The 14,469-nt window shown below is 40.4% G+C and overlaps 1 protein-coding gene across 6 annotated transcripts in view; it reads left to right on the forward strand.

Moving 5' to 3' along the window:
• MYCBP2 (MYC binding protein 2) overlaps positions 1 to 14,469 on the forward strand; it is a 142,043-nt gene that overhangs the window by 84,698 nt on the left and 42,876 nt on the right. For 3 of the 6 annotated variants that reach the window (XM_087967399.1, XM_087967400.1, XM_087967404.1), the window contains exons 52-56: positions 486 to 560; positions 1,517 to 1,741; positions 2,577 to 2,709; positions 4,746 to 4,871; positions 10,624 to 10,785. In XM_087967399.1, the coding sequence (XP_087823525.1) occupies positions 486 to 560; positions 1,517 to 1,741; positions 2,577 to 2,709; positions 4,746 to 4,871; positions 10,624 to 10,785 (721 nt within the window). The remainder of the gene's footprint in view (positions 1 to 485; positions 561 to 1,516; positions 1,742 to 2,576; positions 2,710 to 4,745; positions 4,872 to 10,623; positions 10,786 to 14,469) is intronic. The other 3 variants (XM_087967401.1, XM_087967402.1, XM_087967403.1) reach the window with 3 other exon arrangements.

Below are 14,469 nucleotides of genomic sequence, written 5' to 3' on the forward strand. Positions count from 1 at the left end.
AGGTGACTGAATGCCCACGTCCAGTTTTTCATCCCTGTTTTCCCAGGCCTCATGCAATAAACTCTTCACAAAGTGGCAGACTGACTTTTCATATCACTTTCATCTGATCCGTGAGAAGTCTGGTCCTCTCCTTCAACAAGGGGAAGCCCTCTTGCACCAAAAGCCTGTCTGAAGGGCTTTTCCTGAATGGCATGACACACTACATTAGCCTGCAGAAGAGCAGGGGCAGCTTAAGCCTTAGTTCGTTTTACCAGAGATTTTCCTCCTGTGGAGTACAATTGAGGATAGTACTCGGCTAACAAAAGTTCCATTTTATTTTATTTTTTTGAAAAAAACAAACAAACAGACAAAGAGCCTGGTTATAAGGATGCAGAAATAGAGAAAGAAAAACAAAACAAAACAGGAAATTGTATTTGTCTCTTGATTTCTTCTGCTGTTGTTGAACGTTGTTGAATTGACACCTGTCTGTCTTAAACTTTACATAGAGTATCTTTAATACTAGCCAAGGAGACAGGGATTTGGACTTGTATCCGTGGACTTCTAAACCTTTTCCCCCTCAGGTGAGCCTTCTGAAACTTTCTGCACTTCTGTCTTCCACTGTAGTTGAGGCAAAGAATGAGACACCCATCTGGGGGATGTCCAACTCTTTGCCCTCAGGGACGCCCTTCGGTTGGACACTTGCCGTGGACAGAATCACGCGGTGCATGCTGATCCTTAGCTTAGATTGGTTAGGTTCTTGCACTTTTGCACCTTTGTTCTGAAGGAATTGCGATGCACCCCGGAACATTGGGTTGGATTTCTGGATGGGCCTTCAAAGATCAAAAGTAAAGAACAGTGTTACACTTCTTCTTTTAGTAACCGAGTCAGCTCCCGTTGGATTTCTGTAGGAAGTCCTTGTTTGGTGCCAGACTCCCAGATACGTCCATTGCCTGTACCATCCCTAGTTCCCCTGTCCCTTCCAGATTCTGCATTCCTACGCAAATGCTTTTTGCCAGCTCATAAACTTGTATTTTCTGCAAGTGTGTGGTTTTTTTTCCTTCAAAATGATGGATGAGTGTTTGCTTTATCCATAGCAGATGTTTAGGTGCAGAAGTAATTCAGGAAGGAATCCCAAAGGTGTGTTTTTTTGGTTTTTTTATTTTCAAGAAGCCGCTGGACTTTCTTGTTTCTCTTTGAAGACGTTTGGTTTCTCATCCAAGAAGCTTCTTCAGCTTGGATCAGAAGCGAAACGTCTTCAAAAGAAAAACCAGAAAGTCCAGCTGCCTCTTGGGGAGGATGGTGGGGGAAGCACCTTTGGGACAACCATGACCTGGATGATTGAGAAACCCCATAGACGTTGGATAAGGAAATTAACACGCGCGATCGTCTTTTAGAGCGGACCGTCGTTGCGGCAGCTTATAAGAGAGTAGAGCTGAACACTTACAAGGGCATTATTAACAAGGTTGTTCTGGTTTTTTTTGTTTTTTGTTTTGTTTTTGTTTTGTTTTTTTGTTTTGTTGTGTTCCAAAATTTTCAGGAGTCTAGATCTAATGCAGAGGACTTTTTCAAAGACCCCAACTCACCCTGTCCTCAGGAAGCAGTCATGCAGGAGCCAGATGCGCCATTCCTTCGTGGTGGGCCTGGACTGTATAAGGTAGTGAAGACCGGCCCATCAGGTCACAACGTGCGAAGCTGTCCCAACCTTAGAGGTATCCCCATTGGAATGTTAGTTCTGGGGAACAGAGTCAAGGCAGTGGGCGAGGTAGGAACTTCCTGGAACTTCCCCTTCTTACCTTCATAGATAACTGGCTTGCAAATCGGATGTGTCCTTAAAGCAAAAACTGCTTTCCTTCTCAGGCTTTGCCTTTTCCTCCCTCGTGTTGCCGAGGGTTCACTTTCGTAGGTTGCCTTCTACGATTAATTCACTTGCTGTTTTTCTTGTGTATTTTCTTTTTTAGAATAGAGTTAATGAGTTTTTTTTTTGTTTTTTTTAAAAAGCAACCCAAAACAGCAAGCTGTTCTCTTGCAAACTTCGTTAATGAATTGTTGTTGTTGCGGGGGTGCCACAAAAATGATCTGACTCCTTGGAATCGATGCCGCTTTTGCATGCTTCGGTCTTCTTCTCTTGCAACAGGCGTGAGGATGTAGTGTGTCATGCTATTTGTTTCAAAGAGCATCCAGGACGTATAATAGCGCTTTGGGACTCTGCAATTCCTAGGGATCTCTTTTCAGGCTTTCTCTGTTTCAAGCTTTCAAAAAAAAAAAATGAAATGAAATGAAATGAAATGAAATCAGAACTGCCACAGAACTTTTCTAAATTACCCGATTCTTCTTCTTCTGCACCTATTTAAGGGTATAATCTGTTCAAAATACTAATCTCAAGCTTTCTGTAAATGCATGCCACTCTTTTTTAAAAATTTTTATTATTATTATTATTATTCTTTATTCTTTGGAAATTAACTGGGGAAACATTCTCTGACTGGGGGAGAGAAAGAAAAGGCTTCTTTTCATGCACGGAAACGTTTTGCTGCCTCTTGTGACCCAGAGCAAGAAGCGAATTAAATCCTGACCCTCCTTCCTGTGTCTGTGCACGCCAGGTGACCAATTCGGAAGGGACCTGGGTGCGGATGGACAAGAACAGCATGGTGGAATTCTGTGAAAGTGACGAAGGGGAGGCCTGGTCTTTGGCTAGAGACAGAGGCGGGAACCAGTATCTGCGTCACGAAGATGGCAAGTGCCCCCGTTTGTTTCTTTTGCGAAGCTGCCCCTTTTGAGGGCTTTAGAGCTAAGCACCCAATAGGATAGGATAGGATAGGATAGGATAGGATAGGATAGGATAGGATAGGATAGGATAGAATAGAATAGAATAGAATAGAATAGAATAGAATAGAATAGAATAGAATAGAATTCTTTTATTGGCCAAGTGTGATTGGACACACAAGGAATTTGTCTTGGTGCAAATGCTCTCAGTGTACATAAAAAGAAAAGAGACATTCGTCAAGAATCATAAGGTACAACAATTAATGATAGTCATAGGGTACAAATAAGCAATCAAATCATACTAGGAAACAGTCAATATAAATCGTAAGGATGCAAGCAACAAAGTTACAGTTATACAGTCACAAGTGGGAGGGGAATGGCTGATAAGGAGTGATGAGAAGATTAACAGTAATAGTAGTGCAGACTTTGTAAATAGTTGGACAGTGTTGAGGGAATTAGTTGTTTAGCAGAGTGATGGCGTTCGGGGGAAAAACTGGCCTTGTGTCTAGTTGTTCTGGTGTGCAGTGATCTATAGCGTCACTTTGAGAGAAGGAGTTGAAACAGTTCATAGAATAGAATTCTTTATTGGCCAAGTGTGGTTGGACACACAAGGAATTTGTCTTGGTGCAAATGTTCTTGGTGTACATAAAAAAAAAAGATACATTCGTCAAGAGTTGAGAATCATAAGGTACAACACTTAATGATAGTCAAAGGGTACAATAAGCAATCAAATTATACTAGGAAACAGTCAATATAATTATGTCCAGGATGTGAGGATGTAAATATTTTCATAGTCCTCTTTACACCCAACACCAAGAGGAGACCAAAGTCTTTAACTATTTTATAACAAGAAGGCTCTATGCATGTGTGTCTGTGTGTGTTTGTGTGTGGCATACACACATGCCTGTGTTTAGCATTACAGGTAGTCCTCAACTTAACCATTCGTATAGTGACTGCTCAACTTACAGCGGCTTTGAAAAAAGTGACTTAAGACCGTTTTCCACACACACTTGTGGCAGCATCCCCAGTATCACGTGATCAGAACTTGGGTGCTTGGCAACTGGTTCATATTTATGACAGGTCGTGACCTTCTGACAATGGGGAAGCCAGATTCACTGTGTTAGGCATTTCACAACTGCAGGGATTGCCTTAACAACTGGGGCAAGGACGGTTGTAAAACGGGGCAAAACTCACCTAACAACTGTCTCGCTTAGCAGCGGAAACTTTGGGCTCAGTTGTGTGTCGTAGGACGAGGACTGCCTGTACTGAAAATGGTTTCGGAATACGTTCCTACACCTTTCGTTAAGCGCAGGATTCCCCACGCTCCATTTTTTTGCCTTCCTGGGCCTCAGGGAATCCTCCTGGGCGAAGCAGTAAGACAGCGAGGGGAATCAGTTGATCATAGGAACAGCTGACACCTTAAGGAGTGACTAGGCAGGGAAGAATGCAGTCAGCAATGTCGGGCGTGCACGCGATGTTGCACATGCACGATAAGGGAGGGGAGGGCAGAGAAGGGTGGGGCCAGCCAGGGAAACGATTTGCCGGTTCTCTGAACTGTGCAGAATCATAACAACCAGTTCTGTAGAACCAATCCGAACCAGTGGAATCCCACCCCTGTTGCAAGGTCCACGCGCAGCCCTCCCGAGCTCCGTTTTCACTGGAAGAGGGCGTGCAGGAGCCCATCCCAGCCAAAAATGGAACTTGCGGGCCCTTTTTCTCTGACAGAGCACTCGGGCCACAGGAGCCCCCGACACGAGTGACATCAAGCTGTCACGCTTACCCTGGCCACGCCCCCCCCAGCTGCCCTCCCCCCAAGGTCAAACACAACCCTGATGCGGCCCTCAATGAAACCGAGTGTGACACCCCTGGTATAAAGTATTATTACAAGGTTCTTTTGATGTCAACATTCCATGCTGACACACACATATGTGATCAGTTCGTTCTAAACCAGGATTGGGCTATTTTTTCTCTCTCTCTTTTTTTGGCTTATTTCTTTGTTGAAACAGAGCAAGTTCTTGTTGATCAGAATGGCCAGACTCCTCCACCAAGCCCCTTCTCGCTGCAAACTTTCCACAGAGGGACAAGCTGCAGTAATGAGCAAGGATTTGACTACGGACTTGGAAACCACAAAGGTAAACCCTGCCCCAGGATATTTCCTGTGTGCCTTCTTTGACTAGCGAGTGTCTTTCTTATGGATCTGTAGCTGCATTAATATACTCTCAGAAGGTACGCAGTGGCTCGGTGACTAAGACGGTGTGCTTGTTGATGAGAAAGGTCGGCAGTTCGGCGGTTCGAATCCCTAGAGCATAACGGAGTGAGCTCCCGTTACTTGTCCCAGCTTCTGCTAACCCAGCAGTTTGAAAGCATGTAAAAAAATGCAAGTAGAAAAATAGGGACCCCTTTGGTGGGAAAGTAACAGCGTTCCATGCGCCCTCAGAATTTAGTCATGCCGGCCACATGACCATGGAAACGTCTTCGGACAGCGCTGGCTCTTCAGCTCTGTAACAGAGATGGGCACCATTCCCTAGAACCAGAAATGACTAGCACTTATGTGCAAGGGGAGCCTTTACCTTAATATATTCTCTGCATTTTTTTTTTAATCAGAAGAAATGTCAGAACAATCACGATGAGGATGACTCTAGCTGGCCACACCTCTAGCTGGCCACGGTTGATCCTGAAAGTTGAGCAACACTGCAACTGGTTAGCATTCGGATTGAAGGCTAGCAGAAGTCAGGGCTGTAGATTAGAACTAGAAATAAGCCCCTTTTAGAACGTCACGCTGAAAACTACGTAAAGGTATCTATGAGTTACTAGGACCTGAGCTTGAGCGGAAGAAGAGTTTTAGCTTTTTTGAAAAAACATGTTTATTCCGATTAATCTTTAGTTGTAAAATAATGAACCATAATTCAAATCTGCCCTCAACTATAGAGTAACTATGGACCGGTCATTTTGTCACCTCAATTGCATAGGATTATTGTAATAGGGAAAACCTGGAGGAGGAAGTATTTTGTGTTCTGCCTCTAGCTTCTTTGGGAGAGACCAAATATTGATTTTTAAGCAATATGAAATAAATAAATAGCCTTGACTCCAAAGGCTAAATCAAAACAAAAGATCATGCTTTACTCTTTCTTGAGTGGCATCAACAAGAAAATGATATAAAACATTAACCGTTTATCCATTCATCTCTCCCTCCCTCCCTCTACCTATCTATATCTATCTATCTATCTATCTATCTATCTATCTATCTATCTATCTATCTATCTATCTATCTATCTATCTATCTATCTATCTATCTATCTATCTATCTATCTATCTATCTATCATCTATCTAATCTTCTGTGCCATCCATCTCACCAAGGCGACTCTAGATTGTGGCTTACATTCAAACAAAGATGCTGTACAAAACATTACAACGAATAAATAAGACCATAATTTTAAAGTTCAGTTTATTCGTACAGTTGCTTCTTCTACTTTACAGTGTAGGTTAATTTCAGGAAATCTGGAATAATTTAAAACTCCCCTCAAAATTGTTTTTGTTACTGTGGGATCTCTCTCTCTCTCTCTCTCTCTCTCTCTCCCCTCCCTCCCTCCCTCCCTCCCTCCCCCTCCCTTCTTCCCTTCCTCTCTTTCTCTTCTATCTATTTCTCTATATCATCTATGTAATGTCTTTCTTTCTTTCTTTCTTTCTTTCTTTCTTTCTTTCTTTCTTTCTTTCTTTCTTTCTTTCTTTCTTTCTTTCTTTCTTTCTTTCTTTCTTTCTTTCTTTCTTTCTTTCTTTCTTTCTTTCTTTCTTTCTTTCTTTCTTTCTTTCTTTCTTTCTTTCTTTCTTTCTTTCTATCATCTATTATGTTGCCCATCCCTCCACCCCTACAAGGTGAATTGAAAGCATTCCCAATCCAGGACTGGCAGATTGTACTTTCTAGAGGGAAATATATTTTTGCATGGAAGAGGCCATCCTCCCTCTCTGCTCCCGTGAATGGCTCTTCCCCGAGCTGCTGACTTTGAGTACTGATACCCCAGAGCCACAAGGCCAGTGTTATCTGTTCTGGCACACGTTTTAAAAGGGGACCTGGGTGTTTCACAGCTTTCCAATGAATACTAGATAAAAACACTTCCTCCAGTTATCTGCAGGAGAGAAGTTTAATTCCAACCGATTGCTACACATTAGTGACTCCAGGTATTGACGTATCTTAGGCCATTTTTAGTAGCTAGATTTATAAAACTAGAGTAGGATATCCAGGGCCCATGAATACAATGTATGTAGCTTGAGAACACAGAATTTAAAATGAGTAAAAGTGAAATGAGTAGAATGTTTGCTGGATTATAAATTTAATTTTTCTATAGCTAGAAATTTATCTTCCGGTGCATGCTATGCTAACCATAATCTGAAGTTACTGCTTTGAAGGAATAGCTGGGCTTAGATCAAAATATTAAAAAGCTTATTTTTAAAATGTTCTCCTATTTTTTGTGTGATAAACACCAAGAATTTATGGTCTTCTTTCCTAGTTTCCCTTCCACTACATTAATTCATATCTCTTTTTTAAATTTTATATATATATATATTTACTGGACTGATCCAGGTTTCTTTTTGCACCAGGTGTCCATTAATGTTATATATCTTCTTGACTCATTTCTTTTCCTTGTATAGGGTTTTTTTTTTTTTTTTGGACCCTCTGTATTGCAACAAAAAATGAAAATCCTTTCAGTAGTTCTGTTCTTGGCTTTATTGCACCTAAATATACTGAAAAAATGGATGTGGCTTCACGCCATTTGAAGGGGATAATCCTCATTCCATCATTATACCGAGCCAAGAAATTCTTGGAGGAAGAACTGGCACATTGCACTGAGGATCCCTTACTGAAAAAGCAGTTTATACCCTTCCCTGGCCTCTCCTTACAGACAAACTAATATTGCAGAGCTGCTTGAAATCTGTTTCCAGTTCCTCATGGTGGGAACATCCAGCCCTCTTCTTATCATCTCCTTTAGTGCAGCAGAAAGATGGGGCTTAGAATATCCATTCCATTTTTGGAACCTGAGCTTTGAAAGGCCAGCTTCCAAGAACCTTTCAGTCCATCAAAGTGATAGATATATGTTACTCTGTTATAATTTATTACACATAATACTGCCTAAGGTTATGAAGCTAAAGACTTAAGAACCAGTGATTTCCGTTAGATCAGGGGTCCCAATCCTGCCCCTCCCACCGCTGCTGTCAGTTCGCAAACTCGGGACTGCTGCTTGACATGATCAAAGACATACAGATGTCCAGGCCTAAAAGAAGTGAAAGAAAACAAGAAGAATGATGTCTTAGAACCTTTTCAGAGATCAAAATCAAGCTCTCTTCATTTTGCTCACATGTTCCCTTCCCTATCTCGCCAGTATGGGAGAGAATTGGGATAGGTGAGGCAAATCTAGCACACCCTTATTTTCGGACAAGAATATTTCTCTTCACATGAGTAGGTTCCTAAAGACAGCAGCATTGAATAGCCCTTTCGTGTTTCTAGTTTTAGACCGTGACTTGGGTATCTATTGCTAAAGCAGAATTTTCCTTTTAACTGTGGGTCCTTGGTGCTCTCTGAGCTTGGTTGTTTTCCTGCAGACGTTTCCTTACCAAACTAAGTAACATCATCGGTGCCTTTTGCTAAAATTCCACCTTGGCAATGTTTAGAATTGCAATGAAGGATGGGCGGCTTTCACAGGGATCATCATTAATCATTCTTATCATGGATTAAGTTCTTTCTATCTAGATCACATCAAGTTATAATGGCAACTTGTTCTCCAAATGTATCCATTCCAGTGAGACTTCAAAATACAAAGATTCTCCTTGTGTCTTTTAGGCATTCATCTCTTGAAAGTAACTGAGTAAATCCACCTAATAATTCAGGTAGCATTTCTTCAAGCCTACACATGGAGGTGTCATTTCACAAATAGGCTGTTGGGCATTGATTTCCTCACCTTCTTATAATTGATCTTCTAAGGAGATAATTTTTCATTAGGCAACCTTTTGTTAGGTGTTGATGGGAGATCTCTTGGAGAGGTTTATGGAATCTGCAAGATTATTGCTTGACTATCATTCCAAGGGAAAGGTGATTTTGATGTATTGCAATGTTATTAGAAGTCTCTTTATCTACTAGATTGAATGTTTGGACATGGTATTTTCTTTAGTGTACATTTAAGTATTGCTAGAGAAGGTGAATGGGGCCTATCAAGAATCTCCCCATGATGAAGTAAGATCTGAATCAGAATTAAGATTTATCAAGATGAAGGCAATTTGCATATCTCTCCCTCAGAAACCCTTTTTAAACCCAATTTACATTGGATTGAAAATTAAGAAACAAAAAGGATTATTAACAGAAATATGCCAAATGCCCAATCAGCACTAAAGTAATTAAAATTTCTTCCAGTAATAAAATGATAGATGAAGTCACACATAGGTGCATAGAAAATTATCTCATCCCAGCCTTCTGCAACAAGAAGATTCTACCTCCCTGGTGGAAAAGGGTTATCTTGTGGACACTTTTGGAAATTTGAATGAGGCAATATTAAAATTATCTTTGAAATAATGCAGCTCCAGGATAGGCTAGCCGCGTGAGAGACTCTGAAGGTCTGCAGTGGGAAAGTTGAAAAATTCAGAGGACTTATTATAGATGAACATATTGCCTCTTGCTTGGCATTCAATTCTGATTGCAGATTTTATCCATGGAATTTGTCCCTAAGGTATTTTTTTCTCCAAAAGGCCATTGGTATTTTCTTTGAAAATGTTTCACTTCGCATCCAAGAAGCTTCTTCACTTCTTCAGCAGTTTCTTGCACTTCAGTTCTTCAGAACTAAAGAAGCTTCTTACATGAGAAGTGAAACATTTTCAAAGGAAACACCAAGAAGAAAATCCACTTGCCTTTTTTTGGGGGGTGGGGGGGAAACACCTTTGGGACGACCGTGACATGGATGATTGAGAATCTCCATAGAATTGTTAGAATAGAATCCATGGAATTGTTACCAAAAAGGGACTGTTTTTTTAATGTTAGTTAATATTAGCAAACGTAGAGCACTCTCAGTGAGTCCATTTGGGCAAGTCCAAAATATTTCCTACTTAAAATCAAATGGGGAAGATTTTTAAGGTGCTCTGCAATGATCAATAGTCTATGAAAATCTTTATTTTTTGAGGAGAAACCCATGAAAGTTATTAGAAAATATATACTGCTAATAATACATTTGAAACTGATCACAGCTGTTCAGCGTCCTAAGCTGCACAAAAGGATGTCAGTCTCTGTCATTTGTGTATCCCAGGGATCTGCCTGAAATATATTAAATTACAGATTGCCATACCATAATACTCATGGCGGTAGCAGAGGTGGTTTATATCACCCTCCTCCTCCTCCTCCTCCTTCAGATATTTTCCAGGGACAGCTTAGGAACCATCAGGAGGGTAGGCAATAGCCTGATGAGATGGAGGATGGGGTGTAGGTTGGGGTATTCTTCAGAATAGGAACCACTATTCTCTCTGTTTTATGTATTCTAAATAAATTTATATTTGTTTTTTTCCTCCTCCCTCTCATTGGCTATTTATTTGTTTTTGATTTCCAAAGTCTTTGTTCAGACACTCATAGTATTTGGGCTTGTTTCAAGGTCAGGCTACAATCTTGTTCTTAACTTATAAAAGGATAATCTCTGCATGTTTTGGGTTTTGCTAAAGTATTTGGTCAAACTGCTCATGATTCCACCAAATATGGGTTAACCGCTGCATCATCTCATACTATGCCTTGTGAACAGAATAGTTCTTAATTACAAGATGGCGGATTGCAGCAGGCCTTACTGGTGTCAAATGAACATTTTATTGCCCTTTTTGACGGTAACAGGTTGTAGTTCTAACTGTTTTGCCCACTGCAGGTGACCAACTGAGCGCCCTATTGAATTCCATTCAGTCACGGCCTAGTCTCCCAGCTCCTTCCATCTTTGATCAAGCTGCAAATCCTCCCTCTTCCCTAATCCACAGCCCATTTGTGTTTGGACAGTCCCTTCCCTTCCAGCAACCTCAGCCACAGCTTCAGAGTAAGTCTGTCAGCCTTTCCTGCCTCCTCTGTCCATTTCGAAGCTGCGCCATTGCTATCACCACCTCAGTTGCACTGCTATCCACTGTTTATCACCTTCACTTTTCTTTGCCGCTATGTCAGCTCTCCATCACATAGAACCAAATGTGAGGTTTACCTATAATTAGTAAGGATTGTCTCCCTGGCCTTTTGTTTATGATTTGTGGTATGGATAATTGTTAAAAATATATATTGAATTCAGTGGAAGAATTCTCAACTCATATAATATTCGTAAGAGTTGAAATTTCTCGTAAGTATTGTTTCATCTTGAACATTGGTGAACGAGTTTTTTGCAGTTATTACTCAGCTGTGGTTTTAAACTGAAGCATTGATGAATGAAGGCAATACTTTGATTTCAAAGATGATGACTAATTGATTTTTTTCCTTCATAATATTGTGGGAGTTTTACTAAATTCTATAAGATGTTGTAAATGCTCCAGAAGTTGTAAATGCATTAACACGGGAAGTTTTTAAGAAGAGTTTGGCTAACCATTTGTTTGAAGTGGTGTAGGGTTTCCTGCCTAAGCAGGGCCTTGGACTAGAAGACCTCCAGGGTCCCTTCCAGCTCTATTATTCTATTTGTCAGATCTTTTCTTCATATTCCATTCTGTTCCATAATAGGATTCCATACAAGTTGAGAATAGATTCTGAAAAAGTTGTTTGTTAAGCTTATCGGGATTAATGCTGATAAATTGAGTTAATGCTCAAGCTGTTTGTTCCATTCATTTTTCTATATAATAGAAAGGAATTCAGCCCTGGTCCTTCAGAGTTAGACTACATTAAAACATTTTGCCTGTTTTCAAAGAGTTCTTAATCTTCTCTGTAAACAGAACATGTGGTATAATTCTTTTGATGCTTTTTCATCTTTAATTGGGAGCACCAGAAATTTGACTGTTCTAACCAATCCCGAAACAAATTGATCTTCTCCCACTGAAGGTGACAGTAGGAAAGCTTCAGAATAAGAAACACTACGGAATAAAGACTTCAACTTAACAATTGGGTTCAGCCTTGAGAATAGCATGGCTGTTTTTAAATAGTCCACACAGATCTCTGTACATTCTTCTTCCCAAAATATCCCTCATGTCTGTTTCTGGTGGTTGTGGTACCTGAAGGAAACCACAGATGACCTCCCTTTGAAGATCAAGGACCTGCAGATATCAGTAGAAGTGCCATTGGGCTAGCTGTGGAGACCGAGTAGTTAGATTTCTCCTCTTCTTGAGTCATAGGATTCCCAAGTCTACTGCTTACCACCCATTATTTCTAGAGACCTCGGCAAGCTCTACTTGGCGGAAATAAACCTCAGGAAGCATTTTCAAAGTGATAACACGTGAGAGAGAATCCACAAACAAAAGAAAGTAGAAGATCATTTTTGGCTATGTGGATCCTTTCTGTCCACCTTGGCTTCATCAGAGAGTATGTGATGGAAGTCTTTAGGCTTAGGTCTTTGGATTCCTCAGTAGACAATTTAAAAACATTCCTCAGCCAAAAAAATAATAATAGTATATTTGCAATTAATAAGCCAGCTAACATTTTGGGGGTTCAAGGATGCTCTTCTGATTACCTTGGTATAGATTAGACTTTGCTGTTTACAAGTGCAGGGATCCGTATGCTTGACATGTCCATCAATGCCTAGAACAGATGGTTGTTTTTTCCCCTCTTCTCTTGAAAAATCTATTTGGACAGGATAGTTGTTCCTCCTCTTGAAATACAGCACGGAGACACTGCAATGGATTTCCATTATTGTGTATCAGAAATCTTGTGCAGATCTGAAGTAGAAACTCTGAATGTGTTCAGACCTGTGCTTGAGCTACAGTAGGAGGAGATGAAATTGAATGACAATGTCAACTATCCATTTGTAGCAGAAAATAAACACGACAGCATGTAGAACTTCAGAGTCAGGGGTACTTCTTTAGGTTTCTAGTGCTATCTTCTTAAAATATTGGGAGGTGATAATTCTGCTTCCTGCCAGAAGCTGTGATATTAAGATTTACTCTAGCATAATTCCCAAGATCACAAGCCACCTGTGAGTCCATCCAGAAAGCCACCAAGAGTGTTTTCACTGTTTACTGACAAAAAGCAATTCAATCTTAGAAGAACTGAATTTGATTTGGTTGGCTCACTCTAGATGCAAGTAGCCTTCAAATTCTGATTCGTGCTATCCACTGGGTTCAGTTTATATGACTCCCATGGAGTCTTCGTAAACAATAGAGTATTGTGAGCATTTCTGACAAGATGATACAGTTTTAGAATAGAAAAGAAATAGAATAGAGAGGAAAGGAAAATATTTCAGCTTAAGAGATCATGCCCCGTATTTTTTATTTGCTTCTTTACCCTTGGCCCTCAAACTTATATAACTGATACAAACTTGGATAACTTTTGTGAACTGTTGCCTTGATGGGAATACCCAATCCGAGCGATGAATAGCTCATATGATAGCCAGATTATTGATCACATTGCAAGGATCAGTTGTAGTTTGGTAGAGGCCTAGTGGAAGCATGAACTTCCATGCTTACAAGACTTGTGGAAAACACACACACACTCTCTCTCTCTCTCTCTCTCTCTCTCTCTCCTCTCCGCTGCTTTGAAAAGGAAATCAAACTCTTTTTTTACTTTTTGAGTCGTTTTCCTTTGCATTCTTGCACAGCCAAAAGCTAAACTATAAGATATGTTAAATATGTCTTTGCATGTGATTCTGTAGAAAAGATAACAGGTTTTGCAAACTGAGCTGGAAATGCATGGGATCAGGGGAAGCAGAGAAATCCTTTTCTAAGAAAATCTTTCCTTTCCCCTGTCACTTTAACTAGGAGAAAATGCAACACCAGCCCTTAAAATGCACTTTGAATATCCCTGGTTTGTTTTGCCATGAATTGTTGAGCACTTTATGTGAGTAGAGTATTATGTGGTGATAGCATAGCATTTTCTCTTCCATACCTTTCCAAACTTTGCCTGCTGACAGTCTAGCTCTTCCTGTATATGTTTACATTATGTGTGAGTAAATGCCAGTGTCTTTTTTGGGGGGTTAATGTTTGAGAAAGGGTATCAAGCATTTGCTCTTCACTCTCACTTTAGATCCAATCCCTTCTTTAGAAGCTCCTATCTTCTCCTCAGCCACCACTGTAGGGAAAACCTCACAGATATCTGAATACAGGTAGTCCTTGACTTACAACCGTTCCAATAAAGGAGAATATTTGCAGCTCAGGGTTGACATGAGGGATCCTTGGTGCTCTCTGGGCTTGCTTATTTTCTTGCAGACGTTTCATTACCCAAACTAGAATAACATCGTCTAGTGTAAGCTTACTAGCACTGATGAGGTTACCCAGTTAGGGTAATGAAATGTCTGTAAGAAAACAAACAAGTTCAGAGAGCACCAAGGATCCCTCATTTCAGCCATTCATTTAGTGACTATTCGAAGGTACAGTGGCACTGGAGAAAGTGACTAAGGATCGTTTTTCACACAACCATTGCACGACCCCCAAGGTCACATGATTAAAATTTGGATGCTGGGCAACTGACGTGTATTTATGATGGTTGCAACATCCTGGGGTCATGCAATCACCTTTTGCGACTTTCTTTCTTTTTTTTTAATAAAGTTTTATTTGGGTTTTCACACATACAAAATACAAGTAAAACATCTTTTTTGAAAATA

This window comes from Notechis scutatus, chromosome 5 (genome assembly GCF_049901735.1).
Source record: "Notechis scutatus isolate UNSWTSFEM ecotype Mainland chromosome 5, rNotScu1.2, whole genome shotgun sequence".
Taxonomy (NCBI): Eukaryota; Metazoa; Chordata; class Lepidosauria; order Squamata; family Elapidae; genus Notechis; species Notechis scutatus.